At 35.3% G+C, this 19,780-nt stretch overlaps 1 protein-coding gene across 14 annotated transcripts in view; it reads right to left on the bottom strand.

The window, feature by feature from the left end:
- SOX5 (SRY-box transcription factor 5) overlaps positions 1–19,780 on the bottom strand; it is a 1,174,568-nt gene that overhangs the window by 255,632 nt on the left and 899,156 nt on the right. For 13 of the 14 annotated variants that reach the window (XM_010805416.4, XM_024991902.2, XM_010805413.4 and 10 more), the window contains 1 exon segment: positions 7,682–7,768. The exons of the other annotated variant lie outside the window; for it this stretch is intronic. In XM_010805416.4, coding sequence (XP_010803718.1) covers positions 7,682–7,768 — 87 coding nt within the window. 14 annotated transcript variants of the gene reach the window in all.

The following is a 19,780-nucleotide window of genomic DNA, read 5'->3' as shown; positions in this document are numbered from 1 at the left end:
ATACCAGAGTGGGTTGCCATTCTTTTCTCCAGAGGATCTTCCTAACCTAGGGATAGAACCCGGGTCTCCTGCATTGCAGACAGATTCTTTATTATCTGAGCCAACAGGGAAGCCAAGACACCCCATAACTTTTTATTAAATGAATTAAATAAATAAACTTAAGAACAAAGTCCTTAATTGACTGATAATGTACAATTCTATGCAAATAGATCAAAACCCTTATTGGAACTATTTAAATTAAGGATGGTTTCAAATACATTTGATATAATGAGAAAAAAAATCTTTGGAAGCTGATATTTCCTAAATGTTGTTCTACCAAAATAGAATAGATATTTGACTTGAAGTTGAACAATCAAAATCACAGTAAATTTTTGGAAGTTTTGATCCAACTAAAGGAAAAATAAAAGGAAGGAAGAGTCACTCAGGAAAGGAAAGTCCTAGAATTTCAACACTAAAAGTAAATTAGATATCATGTTTCTTCCCTCGGAAACATTACCACACATTTAGTTCTCTGTTTCAAAGCAATAGTCAGTCTTTGCCAGGATGTTTTGTTCTTTTATTGCTGGTGTTCCTTACGTTACCACTGTTGTAATTTGGATAGGACTCTACTCAATTTAATTTTTTTATAGAAATGTTGCTGCTTTCAATTGGTATTCCACTTGAAGGATCTAAAAGTCATTCATTGTGTTGCCTTTAAAAATTCTGCCTAGTGAAAGAGTCTCTACTAGACTGTAAGCTCCAGAAGGGCAGAAATCTGTCTACTCCATTTGCTATCATTACATCTCCAGAACATAGCACATGGCAAGACAGATAGCAGTATTTGTTGAATGAACTAAAAATATAATGAATAGAAACTAACTTAAGTTATTCTAAATTTATTACTAAAGCTTTTTTCAGTGGCAGTCTTATCCAACAAGAGTAAAAAGTTAGACCCCAACATCACAAGGTATGAATGGCATTATTCTGATTCATCAAAGGAATATTTAAGTTATCCAACCTACAAACATCTGTGAATTGGTCTTTTTCACTGACAATGAATGCAATCAAACTTTGATAAAATTTAATTACATACCATTTACTGCAATATTGATACTCGTAGAAATTGGAATCAACTAAAATTATATAAGGGGTATTATCATTGCTAATATGATAAATATAGTTACTTTTGGGTTTCTGCAACTTACTTTGAAAAAATAGTTCCTTTTTGCTTCAATACCTTTATTTTTTGGCTGCACTGGGCACTGGGCGGCTTGCAGTTTTAACTAACATCAGGGATTGAACCCCAATCCTCAGCAGTGAAAATACAAAGTCCTAACTACCAGGGAATTCCCTTTGTTTCAATATCTTAAATGGCGGACTTTGGCTTGGATTTTAAAATATATGTACTATAGAAAGTTATCAGTTTTAGGAGTGACTACAGTTAGAGTGAAATGGAACACTTGAAAGTAGCTATGGTCTTTACCATTGTTACCCCATGACTGGATATTTTGTTCCTGGGATGTTAACTCCAGTACTTTGGCCACCTCATGCGAAGAGTTGACTCATTGGAAAAGACTCTGATGCAGGGAGGGATTGGGGGCAAGAGGAGAAGGGGACGACAGAGGATGAGATGGCTGGATGGCATCACTGACTCGATGGATGTGAGTCTCAGTGAACTCCGGGAGTTGGTGATGGACAGGGTGGCCTGGCGTGCTACGATTCATGGGGTCGCAAAGAGTTGGACACGACTGAGCGACTGATCTGATCTGATCTGATGTACTATCATTGTGCAGTGAAAACAAGTACCATTGTTATTTTTTATAAAAAAAAAGTTCAGTTCTATATAATCTCTTATTAGACAAGTCTACTTTTTAATGGAGATTGTAATTTTGTAAACTTCTCCCAAATTTAATCCATCCACTTACTTGGATATTGTACTTAAAATGTAAAACAACAGTTTAAAAAATATGGCATTACATTCGCTGCATGTAGAGACTGGAATACAGTCAATAATAACTATCTCAAAACATGGCATTGTTTGGTCATTCATTCGTGAAATACGTACTGGGTTCCAAACTGTGGGCTACTAGTAAGGTAGGTAATGTACAAGGACAGTTCACCATGTGACTAGGCTAATGATGGGTGCATCTTAGAGGCACTATTCATCTAGCTGTCGTGGGTCTGAATGTGTTTCAAGTTTTAGAGGATTTTAGGTATCACCCATTCCAAGCTTACTGGAGACTGACTACCAAGCATCGTGTAAACAGCACAGGCTTTGAAGATAGAATTAAAGTGAGCTCTTGACTCTCTCATAACTAAATATATGGTTTTGGATAATTAATCTTTCTTTGAGATTCAATTTCTTCCTACCTAAAATGGGAATAAAATGACTTTGTTACAATAATTCTGTAAGGAAGATGTTAACAAAGTGCCTGTATATAAATGGGCATGTAATCAATGCAACTGTTTTTAAATGAGCGGATGAGGAAACAAACTAGGAGTAGCTTGATTCCCACAAGTCCTTGAAAGAATCTGGGCAACAAGACACTGCGTCTTTTTAACTGTACCATGCTTCTCTAGGTAGAGAATTGTTCACTTCAAAAAGGAAAACGCTTTAGGATAATTCTGTTATCCAGTGATCTGGAAGGCATAAGCTTTGGAGTCCCCATCTACAAGAAAAATAAATAAATAAATGTTTTTATAATTATTGTAATTTTAGAATCTTCACACCCTTCACACAAATGAATACTTGTTAAATGAATGAATGTATTTTTAAATGAGAAAATGTGGAGGAGAGCATATTTTATTTTCAATAATAAAACCCAGATTAACTATGTAACAGTATCTACTTAAAACATGCTTTATTAAGTCCCTTCTGTAAAAGGTGTATAAAACTTCTTAACTGGTGAACTGGATTATCATTTTCCAGATCAAGGAGAGCCAGTGGCTGACTGTTCTCTTTCTATCACTTGCTGTGCTTATACACTGGCATAAGGACTCTGGCTTTCTAAGACAGAGCAAGTAATTGATTTGCAGAAAACATAAAGTCACTTTCTGCTTTTATATACACTGCCAGACTTATTTTAAAAATTTATATTCTGTATACCAGTAGTCTTTCTTCAGTTCTTATGAAATAGTTTTTACAAAAACGGAAAACATTACTCATAAGCAACTACAAGGAACTATAAAACAAGCTTAGTAGATTAAAAACATTAAACATTTACTTTATTTAGAAGTAAATGAATATATGTTATGTACCTTCCTTATGGCTGTCTCTTATGTTAAACAAATTCTAGATCCAACAGTTCCCTCAGAAAATAATCAGCATTTCCAACCCCTCTGAAAAAATGTGAAGACATATATAAATATACATATATATATGTATATATTTTATGCACAAATGAAATAGTCACAAGGTAATTAGCAAAACATGTGTTTCTTAAATAGTTACTGGATTTTTAAGAGTGGGTTTAAAACAACTTCAAAGTTGTACAAATCCTAACGTATCTAAATGCTGAGATTTTTAGTTTCCTTGTTTTAAATTCACAAAAACCCAAGGATACCTTTTACTAGATGACCTAAGACCTGATTCTGGTTCAAGCCTGCTTATCTTCAAATTCTCTAATGCTATTTAAAGAGAATTGTCTCTTACAAGTCATATACTAAATCTACATATCTCTTAATTTTCAAAATTTTATGTCACCTAAGAGAGGGTCTACTTTAATTGACATGTTGAAACTACATAGCATGTCTGTAATTCATGAGTTCTGATAGACCACAGTATTGCTAAATAATTTCCTTGAACTTATTATCGGCATTCTAGAGCTGTTTGGTGCATTTGCTTTTATGTCCCATCTTTTAGGAAAAAAAAAAAAAAGTACAGTTTTCCAAAAGAGCCATTTTTCATTATACCAACTGCAGCTGGCATTTTCCTGAGTATCATATACAACAGTTGGTTGACCTAAATTAATGTATCCTGAGCAGGGTGAGAAGCGTCTACAGGGATATCAATGGTAAAGAACGCGAGTAAAGAATTCTTCAAACAAGGCAGGTAAAGAGACTGATTTAGGCTTTTCTGAGTGATCTAGCCAGAACACCTCTCAAACAATGCCCTGCTTTTAGAACCTGACCAAAACAGAAATATTTAAGAGAATTTTTGCATGCAGATATTTTTGTTATAATTCTACAAATAAATTGAACTCAGTAAAACACACATTTTGCAATGACTTTGTTGCAAAACAAATGATCTGTTTAGATTAGCCAAAGCTGCCATGGATCCCCAGATACTGTCCTCAGGTGAAGTGCCAAAGCAATGACCTTCAGTGTAATGGAATTTCATGCTAGCTGAAACAATGTGTGATGCTCCTGGCTGCCAAGTGGAGTGCAGGCACTGTTTTTTCCCCTTCTCAGTAACTATGAGGCTATAAAATATATTTCTTCACCTTTCAGACAACCATTACTTCAGTGCTTCTGTTATAGATAAGGCCAAAACCTCTGCAAACTGGCTCGTTACACTATATGACTGATTAGAGAAGAAAAAATAATTTCTTTAGGCAGGCAATATGTTTATAACATATATTGACTGCTATCAGTAGAGCTTTTTAGTCAAACTCTTTTGTCCTAGAAAATGGAATCCACTGTCCTTTTTGTATGTTTTTCAGAGGATTGTTTTCTAACGTAACTTTAAAGCCTAATTACATTTCCAAAGTACCAGACGATAAAATGGTCTAAATTCTAACAGGCAAGATAATATAACATGAAAAATAATTTTATGCTTTTAGAAGTTGGTGACCTTTCCTAACTCACATTGTTTCTTGAGAAATGAGATTGAATTTAAGTGGGTATGATAACTCTTTATTGATAGCTAAGCTATCCAAACCAGATACTATTTATTTCTTCTATTTTAAAAGTTTATGATTTTTTCTTTTTTAACTAAGTAATAGTAAGAAATGCTTCTTTGAACTTTACCAAGCTGTAAGTTTGGAGAAGGAAACAACAACCCACTCCAGTATTCTTGCCTGGAGAATCCCATGGACAGAGGAGCCTGGCAGGCACAGTCCATGGGATTGCAAGAGTCGGACATGACTTAGCGACTAAAACACACACACACAAGCTGTAAGTTTAGTCTTTGTCCAAATGCCCTGAAAGCAATTCACTCACAGCAACCTAAAAGCAGCACTTAGGAACTGTGCTCTGCCCTCACTTGGCTACGTATGGTCTTACATGCTCAACCATGGACGCACATATATGTACAGGCACATTCATTCACTTACTCACATGCTTCCTGGAATTGATTTTAAAAAGTTAAGCGAAAACTGACCAGTGTAAGTGGAGGAGAGGTTTCAATTCACGAGAAGACCCAGTAAATACTGTAAAGGCTGTAAATTTTGTAATATAAGCAAAGGTTCTACTCAACTACATTACTCTAAATTATCCCTAATAAATTATCTAATAATGGAGTAAGTTCATATTTTCAGATTATAAAAAGGTCATGCCTATCCTTCCTTACCCTGACAGAAAACAGTCTACACATACATGAGACTTACACCTTTATTTGCCTCATAAAAAATAGCTGCCAAACAGCTAGGCCATTGTTCTCGACTAACTTCTTCTCAGGTGGCATGAAAACCACATTCCTGGGCAGCACGTAATCATAGTGTCTGACCCTCTAAGAACCATTAAGTCAAATTCCCTTACCCCCAGAGGGCAACATACTATTGTAGCCTCTCCACTTCTGCGCCAGCTATGAACAATGGACAGTAATTGCAACTGTCATGGGCAGTCAGTAGGAAAAGTAACATAGTGCTTCCCCCTCTCCCCCCCAGCCAAACCTGATCTAAGCAGCTAACAACCATGCCCCCCAGTAGAAGAAAGATCTACAGGTGCTTTTAAAATGCATCAGAAAACAGCTTTTTGAACAGAAACAGAGGACAATAACCAAACTTGTGCTCTGAATGTGCAGCTTAAAAAACTCAAAATTAAAGACAGAAACTTCTTTTGTGACTGTACTGCAGCTTCCTGAACTAACCCCACAGGCAAGCCTGAAAGGACAGCTGAGCTTCTTTCCTCTAAGCTTATCATCACTGCTGCTGGCTGCTTTCAAGTTAGACTTGTGAGGAAAACGAGGTAGGGAAACATGCTTGTCCTCCAATGGAATGAGATCACAAGGCTGGGAACAGGCGGCCTTCTTGGCTCAGCTCTTAGTTACTACCCAGGTCAAAGCAGAATAAAGAACCTTGGAGGATATGTCCTCTATCGCAGGTGCAAATGGGTTAAAATCCCACAAAATAAAGAACCTGCTGCTTCAGAAAAAGAAGAAACTTCACTGTTCTCTTTAACCTCTGTCTTCAAGCTCTGTAAGGGATATTAACTACTATTTGCTTGAATCTCATTTCATTATAGATTATGGTTACTTAATTTGTGGATTAGCAGGAATTTATTCTCTTACCGCCCGTTCACAACTAACCATAGCCAAACTCCAAATAGTTGGATAAACAGTGAAATACTCAAACACTTTCTGGAAGCTTTCCAATCCGAGACGGCTGATATCACCTAAGTCAAACTTTTGAACAGACTGATTTATGATTTGTCTTTCTCTAAGATGCTCTGATGTAGCAGAATGTTGAGAGACGACTGCCTCTCACTGGGAGAACACGTGCATGAACAGACATATGCAAAAAAGTTATTTATACACATATTTCTACATGTATATTAATACAAATCTGGTGATATTTTAAATATATATTCAGTTTCTATCAAAAATATACAAAGTAATACATAACAAAATCTATTGATATTGGTAAGTATATTTTTTCTTAAATTTAATCCTTTAGAACTTAGAATCAAAAGTGTCCTATTGGCAACACTAGAAAACCATGGGTTGCCTACTATGTTAGTAGAAAACACACTTTTAAATTAATTGAAATGACCATTTGACTTTATTTTCTTTTTTATTTTATTTTTAAACTTTACAATATTGTATTGGTTTTGCCAAATATTGAAATGAATCCGCCGTAGGTATACATGTGTTCCCCATCCTGAACCCTCCTCCCTCCTCCCTCCCCATACCATCCTTCTGGGTCGTCCCAGTGCACCAGCCCCAAGCATCCAGTATCGTGCATCGAACCTGGACTGGCGACTCCTTTCATACATGATATTATGCATGTTTCAGTGTCATTCTCTCAAATGTTCCCACCCTCTCCCTCTCCCATAGAGTCCATAAGACTGTTCTATACATCAGTGTCTCTTTTGCTGTCTCCTATACAGGGTTATTGTTACCATCTTTCTAAATTCCATTTATTTTCATATGAAGAATTAAATCTTCCTGTATCATTCCTGGTTTTAAATGTAGATTATGTACATTCATAATTTTAATATGTAGACTGTGGAAAATTATTATCTTGTAATATACAGTTTTAACCCTGCTGTAGATACGTTTGTACTTATCAAGTAAATCATTTAAAATTTTTAAAAATGACGAAAACCAAAGACTGTTAAAAATATAGGTCATTCTGTTAAGACAACATACTATTATAAGGGACAGAGAGAAAATAAGAACTCTGGTATATTCTCTTTCAAATGAGAGAGAAGAAACAGTAAAAACAGAACGCATGGGGGCAAAAGTAGTTTACCACCATTCATATTTCTAAATATCAGACTCATTTTGGTACATTTTGGATCAAAATCATTGCAAATATATTACCTTTTATTTCACCAAAGTTCCCTGATCCCATTGCAAGAAGCTTGTCTTTCCAGTCTTTTGAGAGTAGCTTTTCAATACTGGGGGTTTCTGAGTAAAGGAAAAAAAGAAAGGTAGGCAAATCAACATGACTATCTTTCTAATGTAGTTCATTAAAAGTCTATCTGCTAAAAATAAGGCCACCCTTACCCCGCCCCCAGTTCATAATGACTTCATCAACACACTGATAACAGGGGAGGAAAAAAAAGAATGTGTTTTGTCACCTGCTGTTTCAAAATCATTAGCTTTTTCCTCTTGTGGAACAAAGCCTAACTAATTCTTTATGACAATGGGTACATATAAACCTGCAATTCATTGTTTTTCAATTTAGTGAACAAATTCCTGCTATAATGGATGCTTGTCAATTTCAGGGTGTTAGTCTGCAGTCAAAAAATAATTATGTTGATAAAATGCAGAGTAAAAAAAAAGGCAAAGAATTAGCTCTTAAATCTGCTACATGTAATTATATCCCTCTGTGTGTTTACAATTACAACCACTTTATAATATGTGTTTAACATCGTGTGGTGGTAAGCACACTGTGGAAAGATTTGCCAGTATCGCGAACATATAAAAATAAGTTGGTATAAAAGAAGCTTTACAAACACTGCAAAATCTAGAGATGGGAGTAATGCCCGTAATGGAAACTTACTTGCTTATTTCAGATTTGTGTCATACTCTTTTAAAATGCCCTGTGTTAAGACAGGACACGGAGGTTTTAGAGAGCAGAGTTATGCTGTAGTTTGATCCTTGTTTCTTTATGTTACATGGTTTTGATCTCCTTTTGTGTTGAATTTTAATGTATAAGTAAACATAAATGCTAATAAAACACCCAAACATTAAACTCAGTTCCAAATAATGTAATTGTATATTCTTGTCAGCATTTAGATGGGTACACAATTACAATGGCTTTCAATCCCGCGATTAGCACTGCATTCAGTTAGAAAATGGTGTGTACTAAAAGATAAGTGTCCCAGTATGCTCCATCTAAATAACAATACCCACACTTATTATCTAGATCGAAGACACACACTGCCATTCTCCACACTGGTGTTTATGTGTATTTGTGTTTGTTCAGACATTTGTTTACCCCCTACTAAGAGCATAAAGGGAGTACATGTTAACTTATCAAAGGGACCGTCTGGCCTAGAGACCATAAGATTATTAGAAACGGGTTAATTTTCCCCACAATAAAATGCATTTTTAAAGCGTCTCCTTGGTTAATGCTTTCTACTATTCTCAGGCCCTCATCTTAAAGACAACAGCCATCAGAGTCAAGAAGCCTGTGTAGAGTTTTCAATGAAGTGAGGTGTAATTTTCCTTGGAAAAACTGTGACATGAATCCTTCTTTTTCACATGCCAAAAACTTGGGGGAAATAAACTGCTGAAATATCTGAATAAGTACTTCTTCAAAAGGCTTGTATATATAGTGTGTGCACACACACACAACTACTGTATGCACATTTCCGTGGAATGTGTGAACTGTATTTTTCCCTTTGTAACAAAATATACCTCTTCTTTTGCTGCACTTAATGGAAAAGGATGCTAAAGATTCTACTTTTTCTTAAAATATCCCTATTTGTTGACCATGTTGTTTTGAAGATGATAATGGTAATTCTGAGTAATAAAATGCATTAAATCTCTTCTTACTGTAATCAATATTTCTGTTCACTAAGGCTTTAAAAGTAACTTTAAAACACTTCTACAGGGATTTTCAATGTTTCTACATTCCCAGTAAACACTTTGTGAGTGAAATCATTTTTAAAACCTTATCAGAGTAGGTCAAACAAACACCACTGTTTTCTTTTTACCAGCACCCTACAAAAATTCTTGAGTAGCATGTAAACAGGGCACAGCCAATATGGTCTTTGCAATAGAGTACTGTCAGTCACTAAAAGCTAACAAACCTTTGCAAAGCAGGAATGCAGCAATAGAAATTCATTGTGTACTAACAATAGGCCCCTGAACCTCCAGCACCAAAAGCAGACCATTTTACTTTTAAGGCTATTGTCTGCAAAGTCCATGACAAAGCTTTTCCCCTGCAGCTAGACAAAATATTCACTGTAGTGTGCTCATAAAGAAACAGAAGTCTTCTGTCTAAGTTGCAGAGTTAAAGAAACAGCCGCCAGATTTCTGAAACCTGCAGAACATTCCTGGCCTCTTTATTAACTTGCATGAAGATAGAAGGCTTGCATACAAAGCCACTTTTTTTCCCAAGTACCTGACTTTTAACATACACTAGAGAAAAATGAATAACTTCTTTAAGACCAAGTAATTCGAAAGATGTAAGATCAGAAATATATCTAACTCAGGGTTGTTGTGCCTTCAGATGAATAAAGACAATAATACTTGGAATTTGGATGAGGTATATTTTTTAAAACGCAGATTCAATAAACATGTATTGACCATCCTGTGTACAGGAACTATGCTAGATGCTTTTACTAGCATTGTCTTCATTTAATCAAAGCAAACACCTGAAGATTCAGATTACGTTATTATATCTATCTTCCAGTTCTTTAAAAAAAAAAAAAAACCAAAGGACTAATATGTAGTGGGCAGAGCTGAGTCTTGGCCTAAGGTTTGGTTTTGTTTTGTTTTCTCTACAGATTCCTAAGTCTCTTGTTGTCAATGAAATGATAATGATAGCTACTATTTTGAGGTTAAGTGCTAAATAGTGCATCATGTCTTTTACAATAGGTATCTCAAGCTTCTCATAATAATCTCCTGAATTATATATTGGTACATCTGTTTCACCACTGAGAAACAAATGCTTTGAGAAAGATCGTGACTTGATCAATATGGAGCTAATTTCAACTTATTGGACCCCAAAGCCTTTGCTCCTTCCAATACATACACATCACTGCATTTTACCTGCAAAACAGTCATGGATAGACAAACTCTTGTTATTAACTTCAGTGGATGGATGAAGTAAACATTTGAAAGGATAAATTGAATATCCCAGGGTAATATGTTCCTATGGGCAGCACGAAGAGATAAAATGCCAAGATTCCTTAGAGCTTTCATTATGTTCAGGATGTAGTGCCACTATATGACTTTGAACTTTGGAGTTCTAGATAATTTAAAGAGAACCTAAGATGATGTTCTTGCCTGGAGAATCCCAGGGACAGAGGAGCCTGGTAGGAGGCCGTCTATGGGGTCACACAGAGTCGGGCACGACTGAAGCGACTTAGCAGCAGTAGCAGCATGATGATTTAACTTTCACTTTCACTTATGACCATACAGCAGATATATGCTTTGAAATGAAAATGTATTCACATAGTGGAAGGACTATTGGGCTATATGTGAAGCAATCTGGGTTCTCACCAGGACTCTGACACTGTGTAGCTCGGGGAGGAACTAAAGCATATCTTTTCACCCATTTCACCCCTCTATTTGAATTAATCTAAAACAAAGAGCTTTAAGCAAATCCATGTTTGGTATTCTACAACTGCTACTGTTCCAATTTATTTCCACTAGTAGTTCATGAAGAAATGTTAAGAAATGATCTCACAATAATGATCACAATAAATGGACATGTACCAGTGACTGAATTTCTCTGAAAAGAGTAAAGATCCCATAGAATACAAATGATCAGAACTGCGAAAGACCAAATGGCAAAATCTCAATATTTATAATACACCTATTCATTAATATGTGAATATGATTAAAGTAAAATCTGACACAGCTATGTAACGGCTGCTTCAGTGCTTATGGAGTCAAAGAGAGAGTAGTTATCTATTAAATATTCAATTTTCTAAACATTTTCTAAAATGCGATTTTGAAAAAATATACATACTTAGGATTGTATTTTATACAATTGAGTATGGCATGTTTCTGGACATATAGTTATTTCCAAATGTTTAAATTCTGTACTAGCCATTGCTTTCATCTTAAGATGTATCATAGTTTTATTTTAAATGCTTTAAAGAGTCTCCTGAGATGTACTTCTCCCAGGCATCAGAGTATCATGATTACCGTCAACATTAAAGCTAGGTGTTCTTTATTACAATAAGCATGATGGATAATATTAGTTATTATTATTTGCATGGCATTTCAGCTTATAGAATGCTGTCAGATACAATAATTTTTCAATGGTGTATATTATTATTATATCCATTTTGCAGATGAGAAAACCAAGGCTGAGAAAGAAAACCAAGACCCGGCATCACCTAGCCAGAAAGTAGAACAGATGGAATACAAAACCATGGCCTCTTAATTTAAGAATCCCCCTTTTTTAGGTGAAGCATAAAGATGTATATATATTTTAAAGAAAAAATAAAATATATATTAAGAAAGAAGCTAAAAGATAAATTAGAGAGAACTGAAAGCTCTCCTTATCAGTCAACCTATTACTAGTAAGATGACTATAACTGGGTTACTTTTGTCTTTTTCTACCATCAGGACAGAATGTTATGATTTGGTAAGTTTGCTTGCCTTTCCCTTCTCACCCTTGCCTCTTTTGCTCACATATGCTTCTTCACATCAATGCCTATGGCAATCCCCAGCAGTGAATGGCCCCCCTAACCGTGCCAGCCATTGTTACAACAGCATCCTGCCTCTTTAGGCCTGTTCATTCCCTATAACTCTCACTCCTTTTTCCCTTCAGTGCCAAACACTCTTAAGACTGACTCCCTCATCTGGAACAATGAGACCCAGAGACTCATGCCAACATATTGTAATTCTCCAACAAGCTCCCAGTGCCAAGAATTAAACCACATTCGCTCCAGTGCAGTAGCTTTACACACAAGCTCAGGTTTTTGCTTTGTGTTTATGTAGGTTTTTTTCCCTTAATCTCCCTTGAGCTGCAGTGGCAGAGCTCATTGAAAAATCAAACAAGCAAAAAATATGTATGGTTAATATGTGATTTTTCAAAAAGTCCCAGGAGTTAGGTCATACCAAATCTACCACTGTTTATACTTTCATTTTGTGGCTTCAACTAAGCTGTGTTATTTCTGACATGTGATAGGTGAACATTTAGGGATGAAAGCTATCTTTTGGAAGGAACAACAATAGGGCTGAAAGTCAAAAATATACTAATATCTCCTTCAAAGTCAAGAAGTAAAAGCATATGTAGATTTTCATGTCATGGATTCAGCATTTTAAACCTGGAAGGATCTTTAGATAACATTTAGATAAACATTCCACAAAAGTAATTTACTAAAATATATATTGGACATAAATGGAACATAAATTTCTTGGCTACAAGTGAAACTAAAACAAATAAGCATTCCATTGTCATGTAAATCTAATTAATATTAAGCAAATTTACATTTCTTTTCTATAAGATGTAGATCATTTTATGTGCTAACAGACTGTGGATCTTTAAGTGAGTTATGGGTTACATTTGCTGTTGTGTTTAGTCCCTACGTCATGTCCAACTCTTTGTGACCCCATATAGCCTGCCAGGCTCCTCTGTCCATGGGATTTCCCAGGTAAGAACAATGGAGTGGGTTGCTATTCCCTTTTCCACGGGATCTTCCTGACCCAGAGTTTGAACCCAAGTCTCCTGCATTGGCAGGAGCCACCAGGGAAGCCCATGGATTATGCAGTATTATTTAAATATTTGACTAAGGAAACTAGTATTGGGAGATGACCGTTTTGCTCAAGTTGGGTAATAACTAGTCTAGGCCAAGCACTTCATTTTACAGACTGAAAATATAAATGAAGGTTAAATATTGCCTAAGATCATAAATCTAATTAATAATTAAGGCAGAACTTGAAGTCCAACTCGTAGTTTGGTGTTCTTTTCCATATACCAAACATCACAACATGCTTTTTAATAAAGAGTGAAACTTTTCACAATGAAATATTAGTCCGGTTTTATTCACCTCATCTAGTTTTAGACAATAATTAGATGATAGGTGGTCTGGGTGGTGAACCTCTGTTAGTATTCAGTTAGTCAGTTCACTGACTCCGTCGTGTCGGACTCTTGCGATCCCATGAATCGCAGCACGCCAGGCCTCCCTGACCATTACCAACTCCCCGAGTCTACTCAAACTCATCCAACCATCTCATCCTCTGCTGTCCCCTTCTCCTCCTGGCCTCAAACTTTCCCAGCATCAGGATCTTTTCAAATGACTCAGCTTTTCGCATCAGGTGGCCAAACTATTGGAGTTTCAGCTTCAACATCAGTCCTTCCAGTGAACATCCAGGACTGATCTCCTTCAGGACGGACTGGTTGGATCTCCTTGCAGTCCAAGGGACTCTCAAAAGTCTTCTCCAACACCACAGTTCAAAAGCATCAATTCTTCAGCGCTCAGCTTTCTTTACAGTCAAACTGTCACATCCATACATGACCACTGGAAAAACCATAGGCTTGATTAGACAGACCTTTGTTGGCAAAGTAATGTCTCTGCTTTTTAATATGCTATCTAGATTGGTCATAACTTTTCTTCCAAGGAGTAAGTGTCTTTTAAGTTCATGGCTGCAGTCACCATCTGCCGTGATTTTGGAGCCCCCCAAAATAAAGTCTGACACTGTTTCCACTGTTTCCCATGAAGTGATGGGACCAGATGCCATGATCTTAGTTTTCTGAATGCTGAGCTTTAAGCCAACTTTTTCACACTCCTCTTTCACCTTCATCAGGAGGCTTTTTAGTTCCTCTTCACTTTCTGCCATAAGGGTGATGTCATCTGCATATCTGAGGTTATTGCTATTTCTCCCAGCAATCTTGATTCCAGCTTGTGCTTCTTCCAGCCCAGCGTTTCTCATGATGTACTCTGCATATAAGTTAAATTAGTAGGGTGACAATATACAGCCTTGATGTACTCGTTTTCCTACTTGGAACCAGTCTGTTGTTCCATGTCCAATTCTAACTGCTGCTTCCTGACCTGATATGGGTTTCTCAGGTACTGTTAATTCAGTACTCTCCCCTCAGAAGTTTTCACTTGATGGCCTCCATTAAACTAAAGAAAATATCAATTAGTATATTTGGCTAACTATATTTTTATTTAAAAAGCTATGTATAATTTAGTATCTTGCTATTTAGCTATTCAGTTACTGATAAGATTATTTTTGAGGGGAAGATTGTGCTGAATCTGGATATCACATACCAGAACGAGTTCAATTTATGCTGATAATAGCTGCATGTCTAGATAACATCTGGGGCCAAATATTAAACAATGTAATGGAAGTAATATAAAAACTTCTACATTATCTGGAAAGTATCTGTGCACTGAAGACCAGAAGGGCTTGTAACAGTCCCATTAGCCAAGTGCTACAGCTAGTCTGCTACTGGAAATGTCAAGTTCTTCTAGGAAATGTTAAATAACACACCACAACACACAATAGAAACACATCTGAAATTCCAAAGCACTAGGATTTCAATAAGCCTCCTTTTATATGTAATCGTCCTGAAGTGAATTAAGCTCTAGAAATACTTTACTCGTAGTAGTGCCAAAATATTTCTTTGTTTCCACTTGAAATTTAATAAGAGCTTGGTTAGGAGAAAAAAAAAAATCTTTGGCCTGCTGACTCAAGTTTTGAAATTTTAATGTACAATCAGCTTTTCTGAATATTGAAATATCTACATCATTACCCACAGGCCTAACTTTCCTCAGTGTACAGGCTAAAAGTATTAAAACACTTGTTCAATTATGCATAACTTTATACCACATTTTAGAAAAACGTTTTTCATCACATGATTAAATACACCATAATCAATAAGATATAATTACTATACATCAATAAACTTGGTTTCCTTCTTCAAAAGATGACTCTGTATTTCCTACACAAAATACCCTTTAAGAGACAGTCTTACGAAACTCTCCTAGTTTTATCCATTCCGTCACTTGGAAAGTAAGCGCATTTCTTTGCATAGACTAAAACATTCTGCTTTTTTCTTGTTTTAAATATTAGACCCCAGCAAAAAATAACATAAGTACTTTGTGGGCAGCATTTCAAAAAGGAACCTCAAAGAGTTTTTCCTCATGTACAAAATCTCTCTTATGTTTTGTTACAAAATGTAAAAAAAGAAAAAAAAAGTCATATGACATGACTCCATCACTTACTATGACTAATTTTGTGATATTTGGCAAGTAATTTAAGCATTTCGTGCTTCAATTTACTCACCTGTAAAAGGGGATAATAACTATTCTTATACTATTGTCAAAAGAATTAAATAACTTATGTAAAGCATGGAAGACAATGCTGGGTTCACAGTAACACTTAAAAAGGCTGACTAACATTACAACTACAACTTAGCATACAACATCTCAAGAGAAATACATCAATAACCAAATGAAATACATATACACATGCATCAATTTACCCATCATTAAAACTATCCAGAGATAAAACGCTACATCAGTTATAGTTTTATTTATTTTTTCAATAGTTCTATGTATTTTATGAATTTGATCATTACTATTAGTTTCATTGATTTATCTGCCATTCCAATGAATTTCTCAGTTGGTTCATGTCAAAAAAAGATGACAAAGAAAGAGATATACTAGAAAGAGGGACAAAGTAGTAAGAAGGACAAAAATAGTTGTCACTTCCATTAGGTTAATGTACAACTTATCCCCCGAAAGCACAGAAATACAAAAATATTTTTTGACCGTTGTCTTTCTAACTTTCCAAAGGTTCCATTAGGTCCTCAACAATGGCTCAAGCTTTTAAGCCAGTGCTGTTGACAAGTGAAAGGGAACAACAAATAGCTTTGTAGTTCTCTTCTCCCAGGATCACTCAGCCAGCAGTAATAGTTATTATTTTTATTTATTAGCACTGTAGCCCTGTTCTCCAGCATAGCCAATTCACCCCAACCTCCAAGACAGGAAAAGCATTTTTACTTTTAATAAAAATGGGAGTGTGCAGCACTCCTGTGTCAGGCTCTTTGGGTAAAGTGCACATCTAATGAATATTGTCCATCTGTATCCAAATGATTTATAGTATCAGCAGAGTGTGGGTGGTGAAATGTGAATTAAGTTCTAACCATTAGGCACAATTAGAGGGGGTAAGAGTGGAAGGTAGGAGGAAGTAGCAGGGTTACTAAGGCAGGAGGGATAGAACAGGAAAGCAAAGGTAACGAGAGAAAATTGGGAGGAAGGTGGTCATGATGGCATCAATTAACAGTCAATTATAACAGTTAAAATATTCCTCATAAAAGATTTTCAAGACTATTTCATACAGCAATAACCAACTTTCTCAGAGACCAACTGTAATGTACCTGTTTTTTCCATCTATTTTATTTGAAATAGTATCATTTCAACTCTTTCTCTCTCTCTCTCTCTATATATATATATGATAGAAGAAGAAAAATAGAAGACAGACAAGCCATAAGAACTCAATTATAGTAAACGGTATATAAGAATGCGGCATACTTAAAAGTCTTAACTTCAGGAGACAAATTTATAAACAAACAGGAAACGTTTGATTGCTTAACCATATCACAGTTTAGTAAAGAAGCATAGTTCTAAGCAAATTCTAAATGCCTACTGGTATATTTTCAGAATTACCTAAATATGTGTTTGAATTATAAATGAAGCAATTACCCTACTCTTAGAGTGTGTTCGGATAACCATCCATTCAATTAGATATCTAGACCATGTTGAAGACAAAAATTAATGATCATATTTGAAGAATTTTGTCACTGTTGTTTATAAAAGGGAAGGTGAGTGGTAGAGATGATAAAGGAGATCCGAAAAGCACAGAAATAGAAATTCACTTAACATACATTAGAGTAAGAATTCCAATACTTTAAAAATATGACAGAATGTTTTACCACTGGAAGTGAGAATTAAAGCACATAGAGCCTGATGCTAAACCACTACACATCCTGAATCTTCTCTATCACAACATATGTGAAAACAAATCGCAGTCTCAGCTTGCCAGATGCCTGAAAAGATATGAACAATAAAAACTGACACGATTCATATGATAAATCAGAGACTGTGATACGCAGGTAGTTGAACAGTTGAGCCGAAAAGCTACTTATAATTCAAATTATATTTTTATGTTCTAATACATAGCATCAGATTTTAAAATTAAGGAAGAAAATCCTCTGATTTGCTTAAAATTATATATCTAAATTTGCACATAGCCTTCGCAACCAAAGTCGTCCATCTGGCTCAACAACTTGTTATATTTGGTCTCTCATAACCTTTCATGGATTTTGGATCGTGTCATTTTTAGAGTAATTTTAGATGAGAAAATACAATAGTTTTATTTGCAAAATGACATTTAATGTTCCACAAGCTTAGATACAATCTAATCAGCAATGAAACTGTGTTAGGTATGACTAACTGTGTGTTAGGTATGACTTGCTGTGAACCAACAAAATGCAGAATAGCAAAAAAAAAAAAAAAGTATAAAAAAAAATTTTCATTTAAGAAGAAACAAGTAAAAGAAGACAAAAATTTTTTAAAAGTCTGGAAAAATAGCAAAAGGCATAGTTTGGCTTTCATTTTTCTTACATTACCAGAAATGTAGCCATTCTCAATGTTAAAAGCAGTGGGCATAAAGTTAGTCAAGTACAGTGTGTTTGTATATTCTTTTAATTTCTGGAATTAATGAATGCACAAAACTACTGTCTTTGCTTTTAGTGGCATGATATACTGAGTTATTAGACTATTTTTTAAAATATATGGATACTTTTATATTTTCATTATTTGCACAATTCACACATACATGAAGACGTGCACGTGCGCGCACATACACACACACACACACACACACACACTCGAGCAGGAGGCCTCTTATCTAACAGTTATCATTAAGCCACAATTGTTACACTGTGATACTAAGACATGGCCTCTGAACTTCAAGAAACTCACAGTCTCTTATAATATACCACGCACTGTTTAGACGTATAGACCAATAGTGATCAGATGCTAAACCTTGGACTCAAAATGCCACAGAGTCACTGAGTTGCTCTCCTTCTGTTTAATTTACTGCAGTCAATGTAAATAGAAAAATGCCTTACTTGAATCATTATATTAATAAATAGTAAATAAATGTGCTGGTAGATTTTTATTCCCAAATGTTACTATTGCAGCATTGCCATAGATTTCTAGTTTTATGTGTATCAGTTAATTGAACTTGCTATAAAATAGTCTATGAGGCAATAATTTCCAGAAGTGGGATCAGTTTGTCATCTTGTCTGTAATTAGGAATATGATATGAACTAAATCATGCCAGGAATGCAACAGTAAACTAAAAGGTAAGAATATAAGAACAGTAGGGCGGGTTGATTCAACAAATAGTGTGTACCAGGTATTTTTCCAGGTATGCTGGGTACTAACAAGAGGAAAACAAATGTAGACCCTATCCACCTAGAGTCCTTAATCATGGGGAAGCTTCTTTAAGATGTAAAACTCCAGGCCACTGGCAGGTCTGGCTCTAAGGTCTTAGCTGAGTCCCAGGAGTCTGTAATTTTCCCGGACCTGAGTTAATTTTCTGATGAGTAAACACTCTTCCGGGTATAATAATATGTATAAAAATATTCCATTAAATCTTTAGAAACTTGAAAACTTTTTCAGGTGAAGAAGAAAAAGTATAATCTATAGAACTCTTTTTTGAAAGGTAAAAAAAATCATTTAATATCACCAAAATGTCATTTGAGTGATAATTTAAATGTTATTAACTAAAACCATTCAAATATATTCCAACACTTTTCTATGTTACAAATCAAAGAAATATAGCATCTCAAAGGAAAAACAAACTTATAGTAAAATGCAATAATGAACTACCAGGAACTGATATACATTTTATTTATTAAAAAGGGGGTAATTAAGAAGAATTATTAGTGTAGCATTGTGAAGAAAAGTTTTGTTTAAAAATCTTTAATAAGGGACCACGAACCACATTACTACATGTTATAAATACATATCTATTCTTTCATATACTGTACTACACACATAATATAAGCGGTAAAGAAAGAGAGGAACTTCTGTGGTGTCAGTCAAATGACAAGCACAGCCCTTTGGAATGGTTGAGAACTGAGTGGGGTAGGCTTAAAGAAGAGGGTGGAATGATGTTCAAGTAATTTGGTAAATGAGAGAAGAATGAATGGGATAATATTTATTACTAATTTTAAAAAACGGCAGGACAAGTCACAAATCCTTGAAA

The sequence above is a fragment of the Bos taurus genome, chromosome 5 (genome assembly GCF_002263795.3).
Source record: "Bos taurus isolate L1 Dominette 01449 registration number 42190680 breed Hereford chromosome 5, ARS-UCD2.0, whole genome shotgun sequence".
In the NCBI taxonomy this organism is placed as follows: domain Eukaryota; kingdom Metazoa; phylum Chordata; class Mammalia; order Artiodactyla; family Bovidae; genus Bos; species Bos taurus.
This window is presented reverse-complemented; position numbering and strand designations above follow the sequence as displayed.